Source organism: Leptosomus discolor, chromosome 1, assembly GCF_034619465.1.
Source record: "Leptosomus discolor isolate bLepDis1 chromosome 1, bLepDis1.hap2, whole genome shotgun sequence".
NCBI classification, from domain to species: Eukaryota; Metazoa; Chordata; class Aves; order Leptosomiformes; family Leptosomidae; genus Leptosomus; species Leptosomus discolor.
Window position 1 is genome coordinate 151,486,258 of NC_141391.1, and position 17,081 is coordinate 151,503,338.

The following is a 17,081-nucleotide window of genomic DNA, read 5'->3' on the forward strand; positions in this document are numbered from 1 at the left end:
CCTCTCTGCCCGTGCAGCGCAGAGAAGCCTGCTGCGATCTTACTGGTGTTTCTTGTCTTCCCTGCAGGATCTGAGCAGCACGGCTGGTGGGTAAAGCTCTCCTCCTTCTCTGTGTTTTCACTGACCTCAGCAGGAGCCCATCGACGAATCCAGAGAACTGGGTTAAACTTTCAAAACTGTGCGTGTCGTGGTATACCGCCCCCTTACCGTAGTGCTTTTGCAGTTCTGAAGGGGTGAAAACCGCCTTTCAAAGCTAGAGCAAGCTTGCTAGAGAAAGCTGCAGGAACAGCAGCAGGTACACAACTTCAAAGCACAGTTCTGTAAATCTCATCTCTTATTTTAGTTGCCTGCTTCACACATTCAATATTGGCTCATTTTGTAGAGAAGACTGAACAATTTACTTTGTAGAATAAATAAACAAGTAAAGTCCAGCTTTTTTGTCTCAAGCATAAGTTCCTATACTTAAACCAGTGTTAGCCAGTAGTTTACCTCCCAAATTTTGGATTTCTCAAACTGAAAAGCCATACAAGTTCTCATGGGAGGATAGAAAAGTGTGTGTATGTCAGCACAGCTAAAACTAGTTCAAATGTTTTCCTAGTTGTTTAAAATTAAATGCGACACAGTTAAGAAAACAATCAGCACTGGAAAATTAATGATGATAGGAAATAGGTATTATGGTCTGATGTCATTGCCAGGGGCCTACCAGGAAGGTGTCAGAATAGCCTGACAATAGTTATCAGAAAATGAATGAATATTCTACATAAGGAGACACTCCAGGCTTATGCCATAATGAGAAATGACAGGTGCATAGTGTGTTACTTTATTAAAAACCCCCACCATTATAATTTAAGGTCTTATCACTAACATAAATGTTTTTAAATGTATCATTTTTATATTGACAATGCTGGGAATTCTTTTGTACTAAAACAATTTGTTTCCTTAAAAAAAGTCTTTGAATTAATGATTTTTCAGATTTTTTTTGAAAAAGTAAAACTTTATGGTCCTAAATTTTGTAATTTTGTAGTCATGCTAAAAAAATCTATATTTTAATAGCCTGGTGTAAGCCCATTTAAATAATTACATGCTTTTCTGATTATTAAATAATTTTTTCATTGTACAGCAGAATGACAGTTCAATCTGGATTCTTCATTTTGGATACTCTTGCCACCACTGAGAAAAAGAGGTCACGAAAATGTCCACATATTGTTCTTCAGGAGCTACTGGGAGTGTCTGACACTTAAAAAACCCAGACCTGGGCAGATTTCTTTTGTACTCTATACTTGATTTTACAGAACTAAAGTTCAGTTTAAGTCACAGGTGGTGCTTTTTCCTGGAGAGGGTGTGAATGATCTTGCCCACAAAGACTGGTGGGTAAAGATACGGGCCAGCATCAGCTAGTACCACACAGCTTTTTTGCAGCTGAAGGGAAGTTGCCTAGAAAGAGTAGAGTGGGGAAATGCCAGTTATGTATTTACCAGAATTTAAATCAGCAGAGCTGAGCACAGTCTGGGATCTGTTTGGTGAAGTAGGTAAAGACTCATCCTCCACTTTGTCCGGGCGATGGCAGGTCTGGAGCGACACAGTTTGCTGCTTATCTCGGTCCTTGGTCTCTCCTGAGACCAACAGCAAACAGGGGTGAATGTTCCTGGAAAGCCTCAGTTATCCTGCTGTTCTCTAGAAAAAGACTTCACTGTAGAGGCAGCAAAACTAGTTCTAGCCAATGCAAAGCCACTAGCTAAGGGCTTTCAGCCACTACTGGCCAGCTGGGTTCATGAAAAAGGTAAAAAATTATGCATCCTGTGTGCAGATCCCAATTCCTGTGACTCACTGCTTCACAGAGCAGGAGGCAAAGCAATTAGCATTGATGAGCGAATGTAAAGATAGAAAAAACCAGAAAAGGTTCAGCTGGGAAAGAAGCAGTGAGGGGAATTTCATTACCAGATCTTAACTTCACCATCATCGTCTCAGAGAGCTGCCAAGTCAGGTACAAGGCCTGCCCGAGCAGAGAGGGTTTCCCATCACCCAGTCCAGGCGAGCAGAAGACCAGCAGCATGCTGGAATGCATTTCCCCTGTCACCTTTAATAATAATTTCTCATTATAATGCAATCAGACTCATTAGCAACCTTGGCTGCCTTTTTACCTCTCTGTGTCTAACTCCTATTCCTGCCAAGGTTTTTATACTCACAGGAGGCACAGTTGAAGTGAAAAGGGGCCAAAATTTAATCTAAATAAGCAGTTGCCATGAAAGAGCTGACCTCCCATTTGCGTAGGCTGTGCCAAGTACCGAGCTCAGGTCTAGGCTCTTACCTGTGGCCTTCTCCAGGAATTGTCGCCTGCTTGTGAGAGGAACCACCTAGTTCTCCGCATTCTCTCTACGATCACATCGCACTTGTGCTTTGCTGGGATGTGTGTTTGTCTAACGTTCTACCTTGTTTCACATGATAAACCCAGGGAGACAAGAGAAAAACTGTTTTGCTGCCATCCCACTTTCTACAGCCCTATAGGAGACTGAAACAGGTCTCACTCCTGGCTAACCTTTCTCGCTGCTTCTCCCACCCACCTCTTGCTGCAGAGCTCTCACTGACTTGGGCAGAGAGTGACCTGTCTCTCTAGTACTGCCTACACCTTCGATTATATGAAGCCAGAGGAGAAACACCTGGTTTCTAATCCCTGCTTCATGGTGATGCAGGTGTGAGTAACACACAGACAGAGCCCTTGTAGGAAGACAATGTATTTATAAAACATGACGGAGAATCAGTATGTCCCCCAGCTCTAACAGAGAGGTGGCCCAGGAGTTGTCTTGAAGGCACAGAGCCACTTTAAGGCAGATAAACTGAAGGTACAATTCAGATCTTTAAAACAAGGCATCGGTATCTAAAAACCAATCAACTTCAGACATTTGTAGGCAATGAGAAGAGGTGAGATGTTCATACCAGGCAAACATTAAAGACAATGACAAAACAAGTCACATTATAATTTTCACACAATACATTTCTCTCAGAATAAAAGCCAGCCCATCTTCGTTCCCTTTGCTGATCTGCAAAACAAGCCTCAGCCCCACAATTCACAATCCTGAAGACAGCTGGTATTTGTGGGCGGAGCCCCCTTGCCATGCACCCCATGCTTGGAGGCCCAGGGTCCCCAGCCTGGCCACATCTGTCCCCAGCCAGAGAGCGACCAGAGAAGCTCCTTCCTGCCTGCCTGATGCACGGGAAATCCCACGCAACTGATTTCCTCCTGCCGTCAAGGCAGGACACAGCCAGGATGCACACGAAGGCCAGAAACAGAGGGCAAACTTCACCGCAAACTCAGCCACAGCTTCCTCAAAAGATCCTGGTGACAGAAACAAGATTGACTGTCAGGAGAAGTCAGCTTCCCGGCCATGGTGAAGGTTCCCTCTTGCTCTCCAGGAGCTGTGGCAGACCCAGAGACAAGCTCTCCTCGCAGCGGCAGTGCACGCTGAGCAATATTAGTGCCGGGGTGAACAACTGGCCGATCGGGGACCACGGTGGCCTGGCCACCACCCTGGATGGCCACATCCTTTCACTACATGGCTGCTGGACTACCTGCCTCTGCTCTGCGCCCTGATCTCCCCCTCTTCATGACTGTCTGGGGAGAAAAACTGCAGGTTGTTTTGGAAGAGGGGCAGGAGCAAAGCCCAGCACCGCTCCTGCAAGATTTGCTGCTGGCTGGCAGCCAGGGAGCGTGTAGCCCCTTCTCTCCCTACAACCCGCAGCGGCATCTGAGTATGTGGGCTCGAAGACAGCTTTTGCCCTCATGGGCTCTCTCCAAGCTCCTCCATGGAGGCTGCCAACCAGCGCCAATTAGCATTAATCACGTTTACTACTGCAATGCTTAAATACAAACTAAAAATCCCCACTGTGCTAGAAAGGGAAGAACATTTGTGATGGCAGCTTTGACTATGGTGACACCAGCCATCGGGAAACTGGACTGAAGCCCACTAACTCCTTAGATGTCCACCAAGGAGACCTCATGAGTTAAACAGTTCTGCTTGCCACTGGCCTGGGTTACAAGGTGTGAAGGAAGGAGCACAGTCACAGCTAAAGCATGGGGGTGAAATCCTCAAATTCTGCTGGCAGTGCTGAAATGAGGGCTGCACCCTACTTTCCTGTCCACTCTTTGCTGGCTGTCCTCTCTGGTGAGGAAGAGGGGTTACTCGTATCATTTAAGCCAAGAGAGTTACCTTCTGGGTGCACTAATTCTTTCCCGTGTCTGCAGATGAACGCCAGCTGCTAACTTTGGGTGCTGCAGACCACATCTAAGCCAGATGTGAAAGCACACAGTACAAATAACCCTTCCTCCCTGTGCGTGACATAAAGGCCGCCACTGAATCCATCAGCTCTCCATCTGCAAAATGGGCCGTTCTCTGCTTGATGGGGCCAAACGGCTGGGTCCTGCTAACACCTCGCCACGTCCCGGTGCTCGCCCTCCCTACCAGCCTCTCCCCATTCCACAAGGATTGCGTGACAGAGCCAGCCCAGACAGGCTGCAGAGGCACAGTCCCAGAGCCTGAAGAGCACCTCACCTGCACACTTGCAGGGTTGTGCCTGTGTTTGAGTGAAGGACAGGCTCCAACACGCACCGAGAGCACAACTGACACTGCACATTCCAGGCAGAAACATGACTTATTGCAACATTGCATCACAAGGCTTTGGCCTCCTAAACTCCTGTAATACACTAAAAAAAAATAATAGCATTGACTGTTGTCAGCCTCTTCCCTCTCACCCCAATGGCAGTGTTCCATTTCTTAGTCTCTATATGGGGAAAATACTTTCCCTCAATAAAAAGACTACTCTGGCTTGGGCAGAAAGTTAAGGCTGCCCCTTCTAAAATATTCAGTCTGCATTCTGACAAAGGCCCTGTGGACTGAGACACAGCCGTCTCTCGTGTACCTCTCACCATAGCTGCACACTGCACAGCAAACCTTTCTGAAATCTGATTGACTTTTTATGACTCCATCAGTCACAAAACCTGGACTGAGGCAAGCAGATGATTTGACAAGATTTCTATCTCACGTGCCAGAACTTGCATGTTCAGTTTTCGACTGCAATAGTGGAACTTGATGGACTTGTCAAGCGCCACGGAATTAATAATAAATGAACACCTATTCTGAATTGGCATCCACTCCATCAGGTAAAAAGCAAACAACTCTAGTACCATGTCAGCATTGCTTGTATCCTGCATACCTCCATCACTCACTTCTCAACAACTCCCCACAGAGCTGGGTGCCATGAGCAGCATCCTATGTCATGCCCCCCCCACCTCAAGCTTGAGACCAGTAGCAGCCTTTTCAGCACAGTATGGGGACACCAAAGCTCCAGTGTAGAGCACTGAGTGTGTTGGGATTTCTGGGTTTCTATAGTCTTGTAAAATGGTTACACGAGTAAAAAATCTTGCCTTACATTAACAGGAGTTTTAGGGGATGAGAATTCCCTGTAGCATCAGGCCAGCTGTGGACAGGGGCTCTTTCCACAGCTCTTGAATCACTGCCAGCATGGGTCTGAGCATCCTTTTATTCACTCTACCCTCTTCTGTCCTCGCTGTTCAGTGCACGTGCCAAGGCCTGAGGCCACCGCCTCTGTACTGGGCCAGAGCTCCCAGGGCTGTTCCAGAGATGAAGCACCAACAGCTGTGCTGGTTCTTCAGTCAAGAAGCCTGCTCTTTATATAAAAGTCAAACTATGACAAGACATAACTGTGAGGCCATAACTTATTAAATTAACCTTTAGATGCTGCACAAATGTACAGGATTTAGAGAGCAGAATACTCTGTCTCCTCTTTTTCTGACAAAATCACAATATTTCAACTAATAAAATATTGCCACTTCTTCCCTGCTAGGGTTTCCCTGATATCGTTAGGACAAACATACATGTCTGTCAGATAAGGCTGCAAAGTTCCTCCTGAGATGCCCTCCTAGCTCCTCTGTATAACCCCTCCACTATCCTCAGGCAGTGGATCAATAATTTAGGTGGAGTCATGACATCAACCCCTGCCACCTTGCCCAGCTGCAGGCAAACATGGCTCTCATAAGGGAAGTGTACCTGCATCTCCACTCATGGCCCGTAATTTGCTGAATAGGAGCACAGTTTTTCATAACGACTAAAGTGAAAAGCACAGAGAAACATCTAAGCACCAGCAGCCTAAAGTGCCTATCAGCTCCTCCACACCCAGATTTCCTTGGGTCAGCACATGGGCATGTGGACACAGTACAGTTCAGAGAACTTACTTTGGTCCCCTGCCCAAAAGCACGGATACCGGAGAGATGGGGAAGGAGGGGAAATGGGGAGGATGTTTTTTTTTTCTTTTTTTTTTTTTCATTCAAGTACTGAAAGAGAAGCTTTCTCTTTCTAAATAAACCATTCTGGGCTTAGGTGGGATTTGTGTTTGTTTGGTTTGCACCATGCAAGACTCAACGGGAAATATGGCACCTCTCCCACTGTACCCTCCACCAGACTGCATGGCAGGAAATACGAGTCCTTCACTTGTTGACATCTCCCCTGCACGCCTTCCCAGCAAGACACAGATCACGTCTTGGATAAAATGGCTCACAAGAGAAGCTCTGCTCCCCTAGCCTGACCGTCCCTTCCTCAGCTATGCCATCCCATCAGAGGGCTCTGGAGGCAGAGGAAGAGTTTGTGGGCTCGGCTGTGTGCCTCGATAAAGTGCATGTTGAGACGAGATGGTGGACGGTGCTGCCAAGCAGCTTTGGGGTTGAAGGCTAGAGCGTCTTCAGCTGGCGCCGGTTCCACATGCCCCGCTTCGAGTGAAACCAGTGGAAGAAGTTTCTCAGGGAGAGACGCTCCACTTCCAGCCCAGCCTGCAAGATCCTGGCAGAAAAGAGAAAAGTAGACTTAGGGAAAACTTGATCACAAAGATAGTGGTGGGCTCAGCCCCAGGAAATCTTTTAAGCTGTGCTGTTGTCAAGAGACTGCAATCAAATCGAAGAATCCAGAATAGCTATGGGGTATCTCACATCCATAAGCAGGCATCTAATAACACTTGCTGAGTGTTTATGCACCCTTGAAAGCAGGACTGGTCACGAGTGGCCTGTGCATGCCAGGTTAGGAGGAAGGACAGCTGGCCACACGGGATTGCTCAGGATGCTAGTCTTTTCTGCAGTCATTTGACAGAAAAGACAGGACAGGCCCCAAAACCTAGAACTACAAAGGCAGAGGTCTAGGATTTGTACAGCAGAGATCCCTTATCATAATCTCATCAGAAATTGTTTAACTGTACTTCTTAATCTTTAAATGTCTCTCTGACAGTTGCTCTTCTGGGCAATTGCTATATGTAGTACGGAAGTCTGAGGGACCCAAACTGGACCTACTGTGCACTGCACCACTTGAAGAGGACAAAGTCTTCACGATCAACAGCGCCTGATCTGCCTGTGGCCAACCAGCAGTGTGGCTGGAAGGCACCAGGAAATGGCTCCTCTCTTATCAGTGGTTGTGGCAGTGTATTTTGGGTCCACCCACCTACTAGGTTTGAGGTCAGGACATGCTCAAAGACTCTCCCTCACTGACCAAGCTTATGGTGGTATTAGTCGCCTCAGTCTCCTCAGATCCTCACTCCCCTGGTCATTGGTCCTCCAGGATCTAATGACTCTCCGCTCCCGAATGCATGAATGATGGCAATGGGTGCCTACCTGTCCAGGAGTTCCCAGTCCTCTCCTCCCCAGCGGTCCCGAAACTCTTTTGTGTTCATGCCTCCGATCTTGTCCAGGTCAGACTTGTATATGCCCAGGAGACCAAACCCATTCACCTCCCAGTAGCCTGAGGACAGCACAAAAGAGGCACAGGTATGTTGGTGCTTTGAACCATTGATGACTCCAGCAGGGCTGCTAGAGTGAGACTCAAGCTAGTTTCAGCACGATGTTGACACCAGAGAGTCAACTCAGCACCAAGGCAGAGCCAGCCGTATTAAACCCTTGGGCAGTGAGAAAGGCTGGCGGCCAGACAGCATGGGCTGTCCTACGAATTTGTTAGCAGAGCCTCTCACATCTCCTGTCTGTCAGCATAGTACCTAATATACCTGGACTGTCCCAGCTTCAAAGGGTCGTCCCTGTGCCTGGACAGCTCAGGATGGCCACCTCTGTCTAAAGGAAGTCCTACGCTCAGATGATCTGTGACACTTTCCTCCCCCTGACTTGGGTTGGTTTCCCTCACACCCAGGATAACAGCTCTCCTCAGGACAGGCTATGCTCCCTAAGAAAAGGGAGAAACAGAGAGAGGGTTTTCCAAGGTCCTCAAATCCATAGAGAGCCCTAGGAGATGACCAAGAGTAACATCATATAAAGGGCTCTGCTGGCTCTTTGATCTCAAATTCCAGGTACCTGACACTGTTAAACCCCATCCTATGTCTAATGCACTCTCACCTAGTGGCTCTGGAAGTACCTTAAGCTCCAGACCTTTGTAACACCAGAGGAACAAATATGGAGGTGGCAGGCATCCTCCCTTCTTTCCCCATGACCCAAGGTCTGAGCCAAAGAGGCTCTACTCCCTCTTACCGTCAGGCCACTGTGGAGACATGCCGCAGTGCAGCCTCATGACCATGGGTGCAAAGGCCATCTTGCCTTCCACGCAGTGCTTCCGGATTGAATCAATGATTCCAGCTGGGAAGTGAATGTGGAGGTCGCACAGGAAAATGATGCTGTGGGGGTCCTGGAACCAACCACACCGGTTGGGAAAAAAATAGGTTGACTTTAAGTAAGTCTTTCTTGAGGGGCAGGAAGACAGAGATATGGGAGTGAATTAGAGCGCCATGCATTGCTACATCAGAAACTCAAGATCCTAGGGGCTGGCAAAATGGCCACTGAGTGGCTATTCAGCGATGGGTGTGAAATACTGTGGCTATGATCTGACAAAGCCAGTATCACAAAGCTGCTACTGCTGACTTCCATCCTGTCTGATAGTCCCAGCAGGTGGACCAAGAACCTAATGGACCATAGGTTCCTCAGAATAAAGGGTGAGACCCTTGCTCTGGAGAGACAGGAAACACATCTACATTTGATCTGGTCTGCTAGGCTATTCACTTCCCTAAAAACCAGCATGATCAGTATGAAAGGCAGAGGTAGCACCAGTCACATAATAGAAACTTCCCTGTCCACCCCAAGGCCCCCCAGGCTTACCGTCACAAGGTCTATCCCCGCCTGCAGCCCAGCAGAACGCTCGAAATTCCCTGTCAGCTTCAAGTACCGATAGCTGGGGGTCAGATGGGAAAGGGAAGTTCAAGTGCGTGAATGCTGGCAAGCACAGAAAGCACCGCGAGCAATGGTACACCACAGGTTTCACGCTGTGGAGCTGCCCTCACCCCCATGCACTCTCTCATGGAAGAGGAAAGCCTTTGCTGTGTGAATGCACAAGCTCAGCGCTGCTCCAGGTCCCAGCACTCCCCCTTGTGCAGCAAGCATAGGGTAGATCCTAGCAAAAGTCTTTTCAGCTCTAGTCCAGCTCCATCCTAGGACTAGATCTGTTACTGGGAATCCCTGGCATGTAAAGGAAATGACCGGCCAAGGCTGGTTCAGATCAGACTAGAGTAAGCCAGAGAGTTACTCCAGCAAGTGGAGTCCCCAGATGTCTCCACGCTCTCAGTCCCACTTCTTACAAATTGCTTGACTTCTCTGTCCTCCCCCTGCCCCATCCCTGTGAGACTTACTTTCTTTTCTCTCTTGTAAACTTGAACAAAAGCCAGGAGAAAAGAGATGCATCTGGATGAATAACTACAATAGTTATTGCCTCACAGTTTTATAACACTATTATATGCAGTATACATGTATGCACATTATAACAACAATGTATTTGTGTATATGTGCAAAGTCTGGATGGATGTTATCTTTGGGTTTCCAGCTGCACGAGGCTGTGGCTGGTCAATACAGAGAAATTGGCAGATGTGCTGTGTTTGCAGGCATAAGCATGTGAGCATTTTGTGACCAAGCAGTACCCTCACCTGTGCAGGGTAGATCTCTTCAGAGCCTTCTCTACATCCATGTCATCGCTGCTGTAGTCCGTGATGATGACATTGAAGTACAGATCCTTAGTGACTCGGAACAACTCTTCCATGTCAGAGATGAACTGCAGCACCCAACGTGCCTGGTTTTTCACTGGTTATATTGCACAAGGGAGAGAATCAAAGCAAAACAGATTTCAAAGATAGTGTGGCTTCTCAACAGGCAAGGCTTCTCACCTCCCCTCAAACCCCACTAACCTTGCAGGGATGCTGAAATAGACCCAGGCTGAAAACCTGGACTAAAAAGCCCAGGAATCAGTGTGGATTCTTTCCCAGTGTGCGACAGGAGTTTTCTTTGATCTTACATGCCATGGGAGTTTGGGCTCTGTCATATTTCTGATGGAGTTTAACTTGGACAGAACAGAAACTGGAAGTCACCTAAATAAGATGGTTGGGGCTGGCCCAGACCCACTGTTCAGGTCTGCCCTCACAGGAACCACCCACCGTGCCACCCCTTGATGTCCCGGGGAGGCAGGGCCTCCTTACCTGGCACCACGAAGTGAACCACGGCACGGTGGTTCCAGTAAAAGCCCTGGGGCCAGCACAGCTCTGGCTCATTTGCCACAGCCATCAGACGCCGCCGGCGACCCCATGCCAGGTTCCTCATCTTCCTTTCCTCCTCCTCATCGCCACCAACGCCCTGCCAGCCCCGCGCAAAGACGTACTCGGAGAAGCGGACGAGCCGCTCTCCCTGCTCCAGCAGCTCCAGCTCCAGCAGGTAGCGGCTGCCCCGCATGCGGTCCTGGCGTTTCTCCACATTCATGATACGTTGCAGCTGGAACCGCCTGCAAGAGATACAGCTGGGGTGGGCATGTCCCCCATACACCAGCCCCTCTCCCATCTCCAACCCGTTCAGCTCTGCTAGGCTCTTTCCTCCTGGCTGGCACAAACCTTTTTGTCCCCAGCTTCCTCCTGCTTTGCTGCACTGCTTCCAAAGTCCCACGGGAAGGTTTAGCACCTGTTTCCTAAATCCACAAGCATGTGGGATTAGATCTGGGATTCCAGCCAAGAAAAAATACTTGGCAAAGGAAATGAAATAAAGGTGACACAGAAAATAACAAATGTGTCTGAATGATTATAGGGCTGGTAATAGTGAGTGTATTCCACACCTCCTACAATGATCTTGGCACAAGGAGTATGTTTGGGCTAGTGAAATTGGCTGATGACAGCTTATCAGCCAATAACATGGAATAGGACTGAGCAATCACATGGTAAAAACTGGGGTGGGCTGTAGGTTCAGAATGGCCAAAACAGGATGAAATGTCAGGTCATGCCCTTTTGGATCATAACAAGAGTTTCTGCTGTAAAATGGATGCTCATCAGTTAAAAATGCTGAGAAAAGCTTGTGTGTACTAATCAGTTACACCATGACTGTGACTGATGTGATCCTAAAAAAACAAATATAATCTTAAAATGTAGCATAAGAGCTACTTCCAGCAGGGATTAGGAACTAATAACGGCCATTCTATAAAACAACCAGGATACTGGTCACTTATGTACAGGAAAATTAACCCAAACTGAAACCCACATGGAGAAGGACAGATGGGGTAATTATGGAAACAGAAGCCAACTCAACAGAAGGATCAGGAGTTGGATTGTTTAGCTCATAGAGGCTCAGATGAGGTATATCCATTTGCCAGAAAGGCAATCAAGAGGGTAAGTCTTTAGAAGAAAAAGAACCCTATCAAGACCCTGTAAAAAGAGAGTACCAGCAAAAGCTGATCTCCAGTGGGTCATCAAAGAAGCAAGGAGCTGAAACATCTTCCCAAATCAGTACTAGGATCTAGAAATCTAGCTAGTTTTAAGATGGAGGTGCACACATTCATTCAGATAACAGTGTAGGGTACTTGGTTGTCTCTGAGCTTGGTATACTGATCCGTATTACCTGATAGGTCCCTTCTGGTCCTACATCCTAAGTGATTCACAAGCTGAGACGTGGCAGACATTAAATCACAAGCACAAGGAGCTCCAGTCCTACGTTGTATCAGCAGAGTTTCTTAACCTTCAGGTGGTAAAATGCTCATGTGTGCTCTCAATACCTACACTGTGCAATGAGGAGGCCAGCAAAAGGCAGTGATGCCAGCTGGATGGAAACCTCTAATCTTTCACGTTTACTGCCACCAGGTGTGGGAGGTGATATTCAGCCCCCAGACATGGTCTGTTGTCCAACAATCCCCATTTCTCAGCCACAAGAGGTATTTAAAGCCCAGGTTTTTACACAGATTCCTTGCCTGAAGTCTTATTTCCCACATCTAGTTTAATCTTTGATTCCCACTTGTTCCTCAAACAATAGGTATTCCCTGTGCAGCATGGTACACCACCTCTGGGATGCTGCCCCTTGATTTTTACACCGTGTCTTACCCTTTACTCCTCTGATTGAGCTTCTTCAGGAAGACACGTGTGACTTCCAGGGCCTCCTTTTCTCTTAGCAGCAAGTTTCCTGACGTGTTGCATTTCAGGTCAATCCAGTCTGTGCGCAGCATGTGGAAGTCCAGGTTGCTTGTGCTGAAGGTCTGCTCCCAGTTCACCACCTGGTCAAACACTGGTACATAATCAAAATCCTCCTCATCTTCCTCCTCTGGCTCTCCATCCACCTCTTCCTCTTCCTCTTCTGCTGCCACAGGTCCAGACTTGCCCTTCACAGGAGATGCCACCTCCGCCTCTCCCTCGCCCACGTCCCCGCCATTGGCTGCCTTCTGCTCAGCAATGTAGGACTCCACTTGGCTCAGCCACTGCGGCAGCCCAGGCTGCTGGCTGGCGCTGGCAGCGCTCACAGCGTGTCTGCCAGCTTTGCCAGAAACTGGGCCTCCTTTCCCAGCTGGCACAGTGCCTGCTGGCTGCAGCCCGTCCTTAGCAGTGCTGAGGTCTCCTCGAGGTCTCACCCCTTTGGGAATCGTGACCTCTGAGTCCCTGCGGCCACCGAGAGGCCGCTGCCTTTGAGACACGGTCCTAGAAGGAGGGTTCGCCTTTTTGACAGGCACTTTCCTCTGGATGGCCCTGGCGTGCTGCGGAGGGCTCCTGGAGTTATCTTTGACGCCAGCTTTTAAACGGGGTCTCTTCATTATTGGGTTCCCCTCTAGGCCAGCCTGGCTGAGGCTTTGGTTAGCAGAGGCCAGCGTGGCTGATCTGACACCAGACCTCTTTGTCCTTCTCCTCTGTAGCCCTTCTCCCATGTTGCCACCTGTTACCGAGAGGAGCCGACGATGCTCCCGGAGGGAATAGTCCTCATGAACGTTATTGCTGCCCACCACGCTGCTGGGACCGTTGCCTGCTGGCTCTGCCCTCCCCGTGTCAGGGAGCTCGGGGGGACTGGTACTCTCTGCATCCTGCTCTGCGTACTGCAGGTTGTCCATGTTCCCCTCCTGGGAGCCTGCAGAAGTGATCACAGTTACACCTCTGGCATCCTCCTGCTGCCTTCCCCATCCTGACCCAGGCACCCACCCCACTGGGGGCAGCTACTTGTCGCCTCATCTCAGCATTGTCTCTCCTGCTCAGAGGGACAGGGATGCTCTCACATACAGGAGCTGTGCTCCTGCTGGTACCAACCTCCTCAGCACCTATTAGCCAGCATTACCAAAGGCTGCGGAGGCATCTGGCTTTGCCTTTAGCTGTCAGTCTGGCCACAGCTTGGCAGGGCAGGTGTGAGCACAGGCTGCCACATGGCACACTTTTGGCTCTGTCACTTCTACCCACGGAATTGCACCTCAGCTAAGATGCAGGCCTGAGAGGTAGTTGTCACATTGTCCACTACAGCCTACAGTTTGGTGACCTCCTAACCTGCCCTTAAGAGAAGTGAAAATGGCAGCGAAAATCTCCTCCCAGCCACAGCAATCTGGCAGGGAAGGGTTGTGACTTCCTTGCCTGGAAGACCACACACAAAGGTGACAGATAAAAGGATCCTCTGGACATTAGGGCCCCTACCTGGCTGCTCTGTCTTTTCTCCAGAGTCCAGGCTCTTCTCTGGCCGATCCATTTTCATGTACTTGTAGAATCCAAATCTGCAGAGGAAAGGGCAAAACACAAATTTGATGAAAGTTACTTTGCTGTCTCCAAATAAATTATGGCCACTGCTTCAGAGGCGATAGTCCTTTATTCTGATTACATCTACCCAGCATCTCTAGATCTTCCTTTCCCAGCAAGTCACAGACTACCATCATCCCTGTCTTTCAAATCTTTGGGCAATCAGATATTACTCTGCACTGTCAAAGACGTCAGCTTTCCTTGCTTACCATCCCAGTCTCTCAGACATTTTCTCCTAAGTGCAGGAGGAAATCCCAATATAAGCACACTGAAACACTTCTTTAGCTTCCCTTAAACTGCTCCTTAAAGCTCACTTATGATGCAGTGCTCACAAACGCAAGTCATGCTGCAAAAGCAGCTCAGGCAGGTAATTGCAGTGATCTCCCTCTCTCTTCTCTCCTACCAGAACTGTCTGGGTGCTGTCCTCATACATCTGCGCTTCAAGATTTTGGGAGGGGTTTCCAGGACTGTTTCCCTCCATGTGTGCTTGATGCCAAGCAAAATGGGCTGCCACTTCCCCAATCCTATCACAGTACAAATGAATTGTCAAAGTAACGAACCTGGATGGCACCTTCCAGCCCATGGCAACCACCTTCTCCACCCTTCGCTGTGAACCTCAGTCCCAGGAGTTCCCTCCCAAACCTACAATACTATCTGTTGTTCCAGCCCTCAAAATAGTCCTGTAGGAAGGAAGAAAAGCCTGAACACAGGGAGGCCGACATCAGTTATCTCACCAGGAAAGTGACTCTCCTAATCCTGCAAAGAAAGTCCTCCTGAACAGAGAGGAGTCCTCACAAAAGCTGTCTGCTTGTGGCAGGGGGGAGCATGTGAGTTCCCTCACAGGGCCACTGCTGGGAGTCAGACCCCCTGAAGATAAATGACATGCATTTATTTCCCCAGAGAGATGCCTAGCGGTGAGCATGGTTTGGCTTTCACAGCAACAGCCATCAGAAGGCTCCAGCTGCTGGCAGGCGAAGTTTGCTGGAAATCCATTCCCTGATCATAAAATCATTGAATTATTCAGGTTGGAAAAGACCTTTGAGATCAAGTCCAACCATCAACCTTACTCCACCAAGTACACCTCTACACCGTATCGCCAAGCACCACATCTAAATGACCTTTAAACACATGAAGGGATGGTGACTCAACCACCTCCCTGGGCAGCCCATTCCAATGTCTGACAACCCTTTCAGTGAAAACATTTTTCCTAATGTCTAGCCTAAACCTACCCTGGTGCAGCTTGAGTCTCTTCCCTCTTGTTCTATCATTAATTACCTGTGAGAAGAGACCAGCACCTACCTCTCTACAATGTCCTCTGAGGTAGCTGCAGAGAGCAATAAGGTCTCCCCTCAGCCTCCTTTTCTTAAGACTAAATAGCCCCAGTTCCCTCAGCCACTCTTCATAAGACTTATTTTCTAGGCCTTTCACCAGATTTGTTGCTGCAGTGGAATAAACATGCTCTGACCTAGCTTCTAGGCTAACAGAGCAAGAAAAGCAGCGGCAGTTTCCCCTTGAGATCTAAATGTATTTTCACTTAAAGGGGGCATAGGTTATTGAAAGAAACTATAAATGCTTTCATGTTTTGCAGGACTTAGGGGATCTTTAAGAATTAAGGCAGTCTTTCAGAAGTGAACATGAAATTCTACCCCAGTTCTAGCCTTCAAACCATCTTCTCCCGCCCTGCTAGTAAATCTGCATTTGCAGCATCCTACCTTTCCAAGTAATAAGGATTTTCCTGATAGAAGCATTTGTTGTCTTTCTCCATGTGGCTCAGGCGGCTGTAATCATTCGGGTAAACAAAAGATAAATGAACCTGGGAAGAAGGGAGGAAAATCGAGTAAAACCCTCATAAATGCCAGATATCAGTCACAAGGTGACCCAGAGAGAGTTGCAGGGTGACCAGCCCTTTTGAGAGGGAGCAGGGGTGGCTCACTAACTACTTCCCTCTTCAAGGGACCTGGTAGCAGGCTGTGAGAATAGAAAACAGAAGGAAGCGCGCTGGGATGTATGCACAGGTGTGCCTTTTTCTCTCTCGGCATCTGTCTGTCTGTATCTGTAACTGTGCGCTTAAGTCCTATAACAGACCGATAATAACTAGCTGTGAGAGAGGTGGGCAAGTCCTCCTGAAGAGATGCAGGGGATCACAGGAGCCCAGAAAGTGCGTTGGGAGACCTCCAGGCCAGGCTGAGGGAGCCGGGGCTGCCCAGGATGCGAGCTCCCCAGGGAGTGTAGGCTTGCACTGGCATCCAGGGAGGGCAAACCATGCTGGTGACCTGTCCTCAGCAGCCCTCAGAGTCTGCTCTGCTATGCAGGGGGTTAATCCCTGCTATGTTGCATGCCCCACAAATGCGAGCTCCCCCTCAAGACCAGCTTTAAGCTTGTCAGGGGCTTTAGTAGTCCACACAGACTACAGTTCACCCCACAGAGAATAAAATCCTCGGCCACTGTGAGGCTTCACGAGAACGCAAGCTCAGCTCTTTGCTCTGAGGTCCAAGGGGCTCTGCAAGACACGCAAACTTGCACCCCAGTGAGACCCACGAGCAATGTGTAGCAACCATCTCCCTTTTCTTGGTGTTGCCCTTTGGCATGTACCGGAGTGCACAGACCTGAACAGCAGATAGTCAAAATCTGCTCAGGAGCTTCAGACCAGTGGAGAGGCCCATGCTTAACTGGATTTCCCTCCCGCCTCCTTACATTCTCCTGGGCATGTATCTGCTCAAGGAATAAAACTTACAAACTGGAGTCCCTGGTAGCGCTGCAGAGGAAATCCATTCACCACATAGCTGGGCTTGTACGAGCAGTCTGGCAAGGCTCGGCGCACACGAGACTTGCTGAGCAGAGGCACTGAGAAGAAACACGTAGGCAAGTGTTGCTGGAGGAGCCCTGCTGTAAGCGATGCACCAGCTGAGCTACTTCTGTGCCTGGTTTCTATTTATCCATGTGAAACACTAACAGATACACAAAGCAAACTATCTTGCACAGCTCATCTCTTTACATTGCTCTAAAGCACTCACAGTAAAACATTACGCCCAGGG

At 48.7% G+C, this 17,081-nt stretch overlaps 1 protein-coding gene across 1 annotated transcript in view; it reads right to left on the reverse strand.

Annotated features, from left to right (window-relative positions):
- Positions 1–6,739: 6,739 nt before the first annotated feature.
- The window catches only part of B4GALNT3 (beta-1,4-N-acetyl-galactosaminyltransferase 3), a 68,845-nt gene continuing 58,503 nt past the window's right edge, over positions 6,740–17,081 (reverse strand). The window contains exons 11-20 of the mRNA XM_086461277.1: positions 16,781–16,890; positions 15,759–15,859; positions 13,948–14,024; positions 12,388–13,396; positions 10,513–10,811; positions 9,967–10,120; positions 9,149–9,221; positions 8,528–8,681; positions 7,667–7,793; positions 6,740–6,848 (exon numbers count right to left, since the gene is read on the reverse strand). Of these exons, the coding sequence (XP_086317403.1) occupies positions 6,740–6,848; positions 7,667–7,793; positions 8,528–8,681; positions 9,149–9,221; positions 9,967–10,120; positions 10,513–10,811; positions 12,388–13,396; positions 13,948–14,024; positions 15,759–15,859; positions 16,781–16,890 (2,213 nt within the window). The remainder of the gene's footprint in view (positions 6,849–7,666; positions 7,794–8,527; positions 8,682–9,148; positions 9,222–9,966; positions 10,121–10,512; positions 10,812–12,387; positions 13,397–13,947; positions 14,025–15,758; positions 15,860–16,780; positions 16,891–17,081) is intronic.